Source organism: Mobula birostris, chromosome 3, assembly GCF_030028105.1.
Source record: "Mobula birostris isolate sMobBir1 chromosome 3, sMobBir1.hap1, whole genome shotgun sequence".
Taxonomy (NCBI): Eukaryota; Metazoa; Chordata; class Chondrichthyes; order Myliobatiformes; family Myliobatidae; genus Mobula; species Mobula birostris.
This window is the reverse complement of record NC_092372.1, coordinates 62419558-62431771: the sequence shown is the minus strand read 5'-3', so window position 1 is coordinate 62431771 and position 12214 is coordinate 62419558. Positions and strand designations below refer to the sequence as shown.

General features: G+C 37.4%; 1 protein-coding gene across 1 annotated transcript in view; it reads left to right on the top strand.

Moving 5' to 3' along the window:
- Window positions 1-9329, top strand: part of slain2 (SLAIN motif family, member 2) — a 51045-nt gene extending 41716 nt beyond the window's left edge. Inside the window, exons 5-8 of the mRNA XM_072252746.1 lie at window positions 816-1181; window positions 2159-2302; window positions 4613-4910; window positions 7766-9329. Of these exons, the coding sequence (XP_072108847.1) occupies window positions 816-1181; window positions 2159-2302; window positions 4613-4910; window positions 7766-7832 (875 nt within the window). The 3' untranslated portion in view covers window positions 7833-9329. The remainder of the gene's footprint in view (window positions 1-815; window positions 1182-2158; window positions 2303-4612; window positions 4911-7765) is intronic.
- Window positions 9330-12214: the final 2885 nt, after the last annotated feature.

Below are 12214 nucleotides of genomic sequence, written 5' to 3'. Positions count from 1 at the left end.
GATGGGAAGAGAAAAAAATACCAGATGATGATCTTCAAGTATACAGTGCCCACCTGGCTGAGCTTCATAAAGACTTGTCAAAGAGATTTTAGGACCTTCTCTCAATCCAAATTCCAGATTGGGTAATAAATCCATTCCCGAACATTTGTAATGAGGAATTAACAGGAATGATGGAGGAAGAACTGACCTCACTACAAAATTACTTGTACTAGAAAACATATCAAAACATTTGGCTGCAAAAAGAAATCTCTGAATGCCATCCTACACTGTAGAAAAACGTCAAGATGTTCTTTGTTGCCTTTCCAACATGATATTTAGTGGAGCAAGGTTTCAGTGCAATCATCCAACTTTTCAAAGCAATGAAACAGACTGCAAGTTACTGAACGTGGAACTATGTGACAACTCCTAAGTGACATTTAGTTTAATGTTGAGAAACTGATACAACCTCACTAAGCCTATCCATATCATTGAAAGGAGGAAAAAGCAATGACGTAGTGAATTGTATGAATACTCTAAAAATTGTTGATAAAATGGTTTTTACTGTAAATAAAGAAATTTTATTTGTAGCTTTAAACAGATTTGAATAGCTTTTGCAATTATTTGTCACTGCTTTGAAGTTTCAATTCCTGTTTTCTTTCACTGTGCATCATAAATCAAGATTCTTTATAGTTTTTATGTAATGGCTAGAAAGGGACAGGGGTGCACTGGGGATGTTGCCTAGGAGCCAAGGGGGCCAGTAACCCAAAAAAAGTTTGGGAACCACTGCCTTAGACAAAATATGGTATTCCCTTGTTCACTACTTTTATTATTCTTAGGTCTTAGACAGGAGTATGCAGCTAGTACGTCAAGACGTAGCTCTGGTTCTTCTTGCCATTCAACAAGACGAGGTACATTCAGTGATCAGGAGTTTGATGTTCAGAGTCTAGAAGATGAAGAAGAGTGTGTTCCTCATGCTGTGCACCCTTCCCTGAACCGTTTCACTCCATCTCCACGGCACACCCCACGAGCCTCACCCAGGCATTCACCTCGGAACTCCCCACGATCTCGCTCGCCTGCTCGCAGTCTGGATTATGGGAGGGCATCTGTCTCACCACAGCCCATGATCAGTCGTCTACAGCAACCTCGTCTCTCATTGCAAGGCCATGCGTCAGACCTCCAATGCAATATTATAAAAAACGAAGGTAACCGATAGTAGAGTTGTAGTGGACATAATCACAAGTTCTAAATGTTATAACTACTGCATTGATTAGCAATGATACTTGAAACACTCTGATATGATTCTGATATGTTAAATAACTATAGATTTATTCAGTTCAATGTTAAGTAGCTAAGTAATAATGTTTCTTTTATTTCAATATATCTGTCACAGCAAGAAAGTTGGCCATCCATTTATTTTCCCAATAAGAGAACAAATAACTAGAGAGCTGTGAAGTGGCCATCAAATATATTCAGAGTGGAAAGTGAACTACAATGGTGCCGATGGATATGGGGAGAAAATAGAAAAATCAGGTTTTGAATCAGCCAAGTTATAAAATGACAGGAGTGGCGTTAGGGGCTGATTGACCTACTCCTTCCAGTTATTCTCATGTAACAGTCATCACAGGAAAAGAAAGCTCATTAAACCTATAAAATCTGAAAATTTCCCCACCATAAAAGTTAAGTACACAAGGCTATATAGCACCCTTCTATTCATTTCACTCATACCTGTTTTAACTTGATTTCCTTAGCTTTCCTGCTTTCGTGTATTCCTTATTTCAACTTGAATCGAGAAAATATTTTTCATTTTCATATTTCCGTATCATTAAATTTGTGCTATGACTCACAAGCACATTTATTAAGCAGTGATGGCAAAAGGAGCACTGAGGTTGAATGTATAATGGGAAGTTAGGCTTAGAAAAAGTTAAGCAACACACATCAAAGTTGCTGGTGAACGCAGCAGGCCAGGTAGCATCTGTAGGAAGAGGTGCAGTTGACGTTTCAGGCCGAGACCCTTCGTCAGGACCCTTCGTAGAAAAAGTTATTTCAGTTTACACAGAATGAAAGGATTGCCACTGCTTTATTAATTTCTTTTGGAGGTTTCATTTGACATTGCAGCTTGTTGACTGCAGTATTTGCTTGGTTTATAAGGACTAATATCTTGGATATTTCTCTCTTCTAGAAAAGTTGAGGCGCAGTCTTCCAAATCTATCCAGGGCATCTAATATCCAGTCATCAGAATCTGTTAAAAGTAGTAGAAGTTGTGATTCAAATTTACAAGTGCCAAATGGGGGTGTACCCCGTATTCAGCAACAATCTTCAGCGAGTAAGTATACATTAAAGTCAAAGTGGAGAAACAAATTATTCAGAGGTTTCAAAGGGCCTTTGGCAAAGTGCCGTAAAATAAACTTTCTAAGCTTTTGAGATTTCATAGCAGAGATTCTGGAGCAGCGTGACTAGCAGCTAGCCATAGAACAGAACATGGAGCTTAAAATGGTTTCCTATCTGGTAGAAAAGAAGTGGTCCTCTATCCACATTACCACTAGGGTAAAAATTATTCAAGTTGAAGATGAACTTGTGGATCAGAGAAATTTGTGAATGACACCAACTTGGAGGTAAAGTTACCAATGACGAAAACTGCAGAAAATGCAAAGTTGGCTTTCCATTAGTAAATGTCCCAAGCCACTTGAATTGTATAAAATAATTAAGAAGTGTCTTCACTGCTGTAATGCAACTTGCAATGGCATGCTCCCACAAAGAACACAGTGGTGATGACTAGTAAACCTTTCTTCTCAATAGCGTAGAGATGAACTTAATATCTTTTTAAGGGATGTGAATAATGCATTGCTATATACTTATCACTCAAATTTTAAAGTAACATTTATTATCAGAGTACATAAATGTCACCACAGACAACCCTGAGATTCTTTTCCTGCAGTCATACTTAGCACACCTAAAGAACAATAACTCTAAACAGAATCTATGAACAACAAACTGTGCAAATGCAAATATAAATAAATAGCAATAAATAACAAAGCATGAAATAACAAGATAGAGTCCTTAAAGTGAGACCATTGGTTGTGGGAACACCAGAAGTAGAATGAGTGTACTTATCCCCTTTTGTTCAAGAGCCTGATGGTTGAGGGGTAGCAACTGTTCTTGAACCTGGTGTGGTGCGAGTCCTGAGGCACTTGTACCTTCTACCTGATAGCAGCAGTGAGAAAAGAGCATGGCCTGTGTGGTGAGGATCTTTGATGATGGATGTAGATATGCTCAGTGGTTGGGAGGGCTTTAAATGTGATATATTGGGCCGAATCCACTACCTTTTGTAAGATTTTCTGCATCAAAGGCATTGGTGTTCCCATACCAGTTCATAATGCAGCCAGTCAGCACACTTTCCACCACACATCCGCCACTCCCTGCATAAAAAGTAGGACTCCAACATAAATCTTGCCTTTACCTCTGGAGGAAGGTCCCATTTAAAAATAATGGCCATTTGTTTTCCCGCAGCATGTCATGTCAAGGGGATGAGAAAGCAATCTGTTCCAATTTTGCCTATCCTAGGACATTGGTGCAGCAGTAATACAAAGTAGTTCACTTAATTTCTCCTTTCCATAAACAAGTAACAAAGTTTTCTCTCATCATTCACTCACTTTTGAGGCCTGCCTTGGAGGCAATTGCAGTTATGCATATAATCCTTAAGAGAAAAAGAAATTCTTATCTTATTACCACTCCTTATGGCATTTACTGTGTTGCTTTGAAAACCTCTGACTTTGCCTCTGCTGAATGGGTTTGGTGATATTAGGAATTGATAGTTTTACATGATGAACAATCCACAAAATATAATGCTATTATTAGAGCAGAGATAGTGGGGTAATACTGTATCTGCCATTAGATAATTGAACATTAAAGTGGAGCAAGAACTCAAATTGAGATTAGCTTTCTCCAAAGGAATTTATCATTGTCCACTATTTACCATGTGAGGTACAGACAAAACTGTTTTTCAAAATTTTAAATTCAAGTAGATTGCGAATTGGAACAGTTCTTGTCATCTAATGATATGAAGAAAAACATTTGATCTTTGAAGATTTTTTTCTAAATAGCAAGGAATTTTCTAAAAATTCATCAAAAATACTGTAACAATTTGATTCACTATTACTTTTATTGAGGATAATTAACTTAAATACTTGAAATATTCTCCCCAACTTAATGCATGAAGTCCTATTAGACTCAGAGATTACTTCTCTTGGGTGTGGATGTAACAAGCTGGAAGGCTTTCTGCAAAGATACACAACCAGAGGCTTACTCGTGCTGACTTTCACAAAGAATAGGTTAAGTATTTGAGACACTTGTTTGAAATTACTTTGCAGAAATATTATTTAATAGTTTCATAATTAACTGAAATTGACTATTTGTTTAAATTCTAGTAAAGATAGCATCAGTAACAGAACAATATTCATTCAAGGGATTTTTTTTTGCTATTTGACTTGTAATCGTTGGAAAGATTTTGGAATATAGGCTTCAAGCCTTAAGAGTACTGAAGTTAAGCTACAAGAGTATTCATATTAAAAAGACTGTATAAGACCACGTGAAATGTCCGTTAAAATGAACTTAATTGCATGTTTTATTTTTGCAGTACCTTCTCCGTGTAAACTCAGACTTCCTACCACTCCATCACCTTTAACTCTTCGACAGCCACTAAAAGCAATGGTCAATCCAGTGCCTGTCTCTACAGGCTCTGCAACTAGTCATAATAGTTCTGTACCTGGGCCTTCTGCTCAGTCTCACAGTTCACCAAGTCACAGTGCTGCAGGTGCTACCCCCACCAATAAAGGTCAAGGTGTTGGAATTCGAAGTGGCTTACCACGACCTAGTGCCTCAGCTGGAGGGGGATTACCAGTGCCTCGGAGTAAGCTTGCACAGCCTGTTAGAAGGTAAGAATGTGATATTAAAATTTTAAATTGTCATGATTTGTGTCTTTTGTCATGCGAAATAAAGCATTAAAAGAACTGGCAATGCTGCAAGTTTTCTGGGAGTCTGAAGGTCATATTTTGAGATCTAATAAACTGCATCCCAAGGACAAATGGAAAAACCTACTGCTTGAAAAGTTGTGCTATTTTTCTAGCTTTCCATGCTACTCTTTAAAACATATGACCCTTAAATAGAAAAACTAGCACCTGCCTTACTTATTATGACACAAACTAATCTACATTGAGGATATGCATAGTTGTATTGTTGGTAAATTAAAAATAAAATCCAAAGCTTTTAAAATGCAACCATTATATTTCAAACAAACTAGTTTAATTCTAAGGCCTCATAAGTTTTGAAGATCCCCTCAAAATTAATCAATATGCTTCAAGATCTTGGTCTCAATACCTCCTTGTGCAAGTGGATCCTTGATTTTTCTCATTTGCAGACCCCAGTTAGTTTGGATTGGCAACAACATTTCACCACAATCTCCATCAGCATAGGTGCACTACAAGGCTGTGTGCTTAGCCACACAGTCGTAAGCATAAAGCAAGTAGAGCAGGGGACTAAGCACAGCTCCAATGCCATATTTAAGTTTGCTGATGACACCACTGTCATCAGCCGAATCAAAGGTGGAAAAATCGGCAATGGGAGGGAAATTTAAAATCTAGCTGAGTGGTGCCATTAACAGCCACCTCTCAATGTCAGTAAGACCAAGGAGCTGATTATTGACTTCGTTCAACTTCATTTGTCTCATCACTGAACTGTTCCCACAAACCATTACTCAGTTTCAATGACTCTTCATCTCATGTTCTCGATGTTTATTGCTTATTTATTTATTAGTATTATTTTTTCTCTTTAGTCTTTGCATAGCTTGTTGTCTTTTGCACATTGGTTGTTTATCCGCCCAGTTGGATGTGGGCTTTCATTGATTCTATTGTGGTTCTTAGATTTACTGAGTATGCCTGCAAGAAAAAAAATCTCAGGTTTATACGTGACACGTGTGCTTTATTAATAAATTTACTTTGAACTTTAAATCTTGATGTGGTAAATAAAATCTTTTAATGGTAATGAACTTGATCTGAAGCGAGACTAAATTGTCCATAGCCTGGCTATTAGAATCTAATGTAAAAGATGAACAATTTGGGAAAAATCGGCTTGGGTAACTGTGTAACCTAGTATAAATACTGCTCTGGTTACACTCTAACTCTATTCAGCTTTGACAAAATCACCAAATTTTGCATTTAAATCAATATATATTTGCTAAGTTTGAGGATAGAACTTGAATTTGGGACATTTATAGCAGATCGAATTCCAGGCAGTTTAATCTCATATATACTCTACCTATGTTTCTAACATTATCTTGTTTCAAGTTTGGGTTATCTGTATGTTTGTAGGCACACATTCAAATCTGTATGAACTATGTATGAATTAATAACTTGGATTTAAACTTGGGGAATGAAAAGTTTAATATTTAATGTGACAAGTCAGGACAAACGACATTGTACATGAGTGAGCATTATGGAATTATAACTAGTAAAAAAAAATTGTGCTAATCTTTCACTATATTATCTAATTAGTTTTTTTTCCAAAGTTCTAAGTACATGTATGTCACCATATACAACCCTGAGACTCATTTTCTTGCGAGCATACTAAAAGCCATAACAGAATCAATGAAAGAACACTTGGGCATTCAGTCAGTATGCAAAAGATAACAAACTGCAAATACAAAAAGAAAGAAATAATAATAAACAAGCAATGAGCATTGAGAACCTGAGATCAAGTGTCCTTGAAAGTGAATCTGTAAGTTCTGGGAATATTTCAATGATTGGGCAAGTGAAGTTATCCTTTTTGGTTCAACAGCCTGATGGATAAGGGGCAATAACTGTTCCTGAACCCGGTGGTGTGAGTCATAATGCTCCTGTACCACCTTCCTGATGGCAGCAACGAGAAGAGAGCATGTCCTGGGTGGTAAGGTTCCCTGAGATGGATGCTCCTTTCCTGTAACACTGCTCCATGTAGATGTGCTCAGTGGTGGGGAGGGCTTTACCTGTGATGGACTGGGCCATATCCGCTACTTTTCATGGTCTGGTGGTTCCACCGGGCTGTGATGCAGCCCGTCAACATACTGTCCATTACGCATCTATAAAAGTTTGTCCTGAGTATTAGATGTCATGCCGAATCTTCACAAACTCCTAAGGAAGTAGAGTTGCTGCCATGCTTCCTTTGTAATTGCACTTGTGTGCCGGGTCCTCTAAACTAATAACATGGAGAAATTTGAAGTTGCTGATCCTCTGATGATGACCAGCTCATGAATCTCTGGTTTCCTTCTCCTGAAGTCAATATCAGCTCCTTGGTCTTGCTGACACTGAGTAAGAGGTTGCTGTTATGGCACCACTCAGCCAGATTTTCAGTCTCCTTCCTATATGCCGATTCAGCCCACGACGGCGGTGTCATCATCAAACTTGAAAATGGCATTGAAGCTATGCTTAGCTACACGGTCATAAGTGTAAAGTGAGTAGAGCAGGGGGCTAAGCACTCAGCCTTGAGGTGCACCTGTGCTGCTGGAGATCGTGGAGGAAATGTTGCCAAACTGAACTGACTAGGTTGACTGTGAGGTTGAGAAGTCTAGGGTTAAGTGGCATAAGTAGGAAAGTGGAGACCAAGGTAAGATCAGCCAAAATCTCATTAACTTGCAGAGCAGTTTTGAGAAGCTCTGTGTACTCTGCTTCTGATGTTTGTGGGTTGCAAAATTAAAAAATGCAAACTTGTGAGACTACTTTAAATGTATTCACTTTTCTTCCTTTGAATTGATTTATAGATCATTGCCAGTTCCGAAGACTTACGGCAATATTAGAGATGAAAGCTGGAAAGATGGTTGCTATTGAATTAATCACACAGAACAGTCTGAAGCTCACTCCACTACTGTTCATGGAACAAAAGGACATTTATAGACTGTTCATTGAAATATAGCAGGATTTGAGAAAATCCAGTTCTCTGCCAGAAATCAGCACAAGTTGGTGGAGATCATGGAGTAGCACTTTATTGACATTAAACGTCAGTTTTATATATCAGTTTTTCATAAGTACAATCAGTTTTTCCATGACTACGTCCTTTGTTTTGATGCTGGTGAGCAAATGACATTGTCATTCAAGACGTAATAAAAGTCTGGACACAATCCCATAAAATGCCAAAGATAAAGCTTACAGCAACTAGCGGTAGGGGAAATGGATAATTAATGTTGTTGAGACTTTAGAACGATTAAGTAAAGGAGAATATTTGTGGAAGTCTGTTTTGTACAATCGGATATAACAGTGGCAGAAACTGTATTCTGGAAGGTAAAGGCACAATTCCAATATCATGAAGAGCCGATCTACAGTCATAGCAATGCATAACCCAGTGTACTCTGATTTTTGGTACCAAGACGGCATCTCGTTTATAGATGTGACTACCTTCAGTGATATGTATTCAAATTACACAGCCTTCTACTTCTATTAAGTGAGAGTTTGGGAGTGAGGAGCGTGTGTAATTTTAACCTGTGGCAATTTGCAATAGTATCCAGATGATAAAGGTTCACATTGTTAATTATCTTAAAGTTTAAAAATTAAATTAATAGTTATTCTAAAGTTGGCATATTATTAGCCAAGTGACTTGTTATGATCTGATGGTAAACACAGGAGCAATTCCGTTGTACATTGCAACTGACCAAAACTTTCAATCTATTGTTAGTGAGAAAAGGCATGTCGTAACCTGAGTGGTGCTTTGTACAGACAAAATTCTGTGGATAAGTGGCTAAGTTGACGATATATTATAAGTGAGACACTTAGTTTAAGTCTTTGCCCACACTAAAACTATATCCATCAAAGTGAACACATTTTAGTGTGCATAACTATTTCAGTATCCATTTTTATGAAGTTAACTTTTATTTTAAATTGCCAAAGGGCTTGGTGTTAAGCAGGTTTTACACAATTGCTTATGTCAAATTATAAAGCACTGGCTCAGGAAAGAATGGTGTTACTGTGCAGCCAAGTTTTCAGCATGCAGCACATAATAGGACGTTCATTTTTATAATTTGTGTTTCTTTATATGGTATGTAGTGAAAACTTAGTCCAGTCAATTGTAATCTGATCATACCACAGTGCTTGCAAGAATGCAGCATAATTCTATCTAAACTATGCACTGGTATCCTGTTATATAAATATACTTGCTTGGAGCTGTTCAATAAATAATGAAGACTGGTAGGTACCATATTCAGTAATTAGCATTTCAACATGTTACTGTGTGTTCTTATGAAAGTTTGAGTTTACATTTTAATATATTTGCATTCTACTGCAGGGAATTGTAAGATTATTATTTTGAGTGATACCATGAAATAATTTGAACTTCACATAGTTGATCATCCATGGCCAATATTTAATTATTTCGGAATATTACTTGATTCATGTTTAGGAAGCAGTCCATTCAATTTCAGAAGAAAGCATTCTTTCTGAATGCCTATATTTCTGTTATTGGAACCTTCATAAATGACAGTGGTGTGTCTTCATCAGTAATGCTGTGATAGATGCAAGGTGACTGAGCTGGTAAATGTACAGGTTAGGGATGGATGGACAGCGAGTGACTGAGATAGACGTGGAGTGACAAATGAACCTAGAGTAAGTTAGGTGATCAGTCTACATAGGTGAATGAGTTAAATGTGATTATTTTTGCAGTTTAAGAGTGGAGTGGACATGTACCATGTTAAAGAAATAATAGTTAAATAATTTTGTTTTTGTTTACCCATCTGAAAACCAGGTGAAGTAGCCTGTTGTCAGAATTTTACATTCGGCAAAAACTGAAACATTCATTCATTGCAACCTAATATGCGTGTTGCAGACAAAAAAAAATCTGAATAATACTATAAACAATTATTTAGGTTCCTTCCCCCCCCACAGGCAAGTGTTTAAAGATTCTCTTGAGCTAGCTTTCACTATCCTTAAACTCATCAAGAGAATGAGCAGTTTAATTTCATAGTTTTCACAGGTGACTTTTTTGGGACATGCACATTGTGAAATAGGCAACCTTATTAGAATGGTGGGTGTTTGGTTTATCCTTTTCACGGGAAGGAGTATGGTGCTCAATGCGCTAAAGATTAAAGACGAGGGAACTTTTAAGCAGCATCCTGTGGGGCAACAGGAAGGAGTGATGGAACCCTCACTTCTGTTCTAAGTTGTAAAATTCCCTTCATATAACAACAGTGAACACTGACAATAAACAATAAGTGGAATCCTTTTGGTATTTAAACTTTTGTTTTAAGAAAAATGCTTAATGCACAGACTCGCACACTGCAGTACTGCTACAGTTGGACAAAAATAAAACCTTACTGTAACCTTAAGAATAAATTGATCAATAAAGTTAAACACATCTGTTATTCACAGTGATAACTGTTAACAATAGAGAAAGCGATCACAAATTTGACTCAAACTGCATTCAGCAGTGAGCAAAAATAAACTTGCTTACACAGAAAAGTGTGAATTAATTTTATATTAAAAATAGTGCCTATAATTTAAATTTATTTTTGAGGTTATTATAATTTTGATTGTTGAATGTGGGTTAATTTTTGTGCCAATACTTTGGAGTAAATGATACTCAGTGTAAATAAATGGGCGTGTATTGCTTTCAATATTTAATTTTTGCTCTGCCATGTAACTTTTGTAAATGTTAAGGAACTTGTTTTAAAAATATGCAAGAATCACCTTGTTTAAAAAAAAATAAACAGTTCTTGATATTGGAGAGTTATTACAGATTTTTGCTGTTATCAATATTTACTGAACAGATGGTGTCTTGATCAACATAGTCAGATACAGATGCAGTTTTAAATGTCTGTACAGGAAGAAAACTGAGTTAACATTTTTGGATGGAGGCACAAAATATAGGGCCAAAATATAATTCTAGCCAAATGAAATACTGGAGACTCATTCCTAGTTTAAAAACATGAATATATCAGAAACCTTGAATACATACTGCCATGAAATGCTTAATATATGGATTAATAAGCAACTTTCCCTTCAACGCCTGTGTTCATTTCTACCACCTGAAGAATGCGAAGGCCCTACTCCCTAATCTAACATTTGTTACATTTGCTCTTCTCTGTGCTGAAGGTGGTACCCTGGAGTGATCCAAGATCAAGTGAGGTTGAGGTCTGCTTGGTGTTAAAATTAAAACCTGACCAGAGTCCAGCGCTTCCTCAGCATATGGAGTTAAAATAACAGTCCCTATTGAGCTGGAAGGGCCTGTTCAGCACTATATCGCTAAGTAATTAATATTAAAAATTCTATGGATCAAGCAAAAATAAACTTCCTTTTTCAGATAGAGCAGCTTTTCCCTTATGAGTTGATTATCAAAGTTTTTTTCAAATAGAGCATTGTCATTATACACAGAAATGGCAGTTTATGTTCATGCCAGCCATAATCCTTTTTGCCAGCACTTGGTCCACACCTTCTATATACGTTGTTGATTCAAGTCTGAGCACTTTGTAATTGTGAAACTCAGGCAGCTCCATTGTGGCCATAAGCCTACCATGATGGACATCTTCAAAAGGCAGTGGTTCATGAAGACGAATCCATCATTAAGGTCCTCCATCAACCAGGATATGCCCTTTTCTCATTGCTACCATCGGTTGGGGGGGTATTCTGGAGCCCAAAGAAATGGCCTCAACATTTTCGGAACAGATTCTTCCCTCTGCAATCAGAATTCTAAATGAATAAACCCATGAGTAGGAAATGGGAAACTGAATCTCTTGGGGCAGGAAAATTGTGCCCACCTGCCACTGCCACACCCCACCCTCAGTTTCCAGGGTGTTGGGTCCTATGAGAATTTTGTATTTGTCAATGTGATTTCCTCTCATTTTTCTGAAGTCTGGAAGACCCAGTCTCTCTTTATATCATAGTCTTCTCATGCCAGGAACTGGTACATTGGCATAGCTCCAATGCCATATACAATTTCATCAGCAGCACTACTGTTTTAGATGAATCACAGGTGATGATGAATTAGCAAATAGGAGTGGTGCTGCGACAACAATAAGTTACCCACAACCAGCAAAACGAAAGAGCTGATTGATGGCTTCAGGAAAAGGAAGGACGATGAACATGTACCAGTCAACACTGTGGGGTCAGCATCTTTAAATTCCTGAGCTTTAACTGTCCTGCACCCACCACGGATGCATTCATGACACAAGTGTGCTTTAAGTTGGAAGGTTGTAGAGGTTCAGCTTGTTAACAAACTTCTACAGATG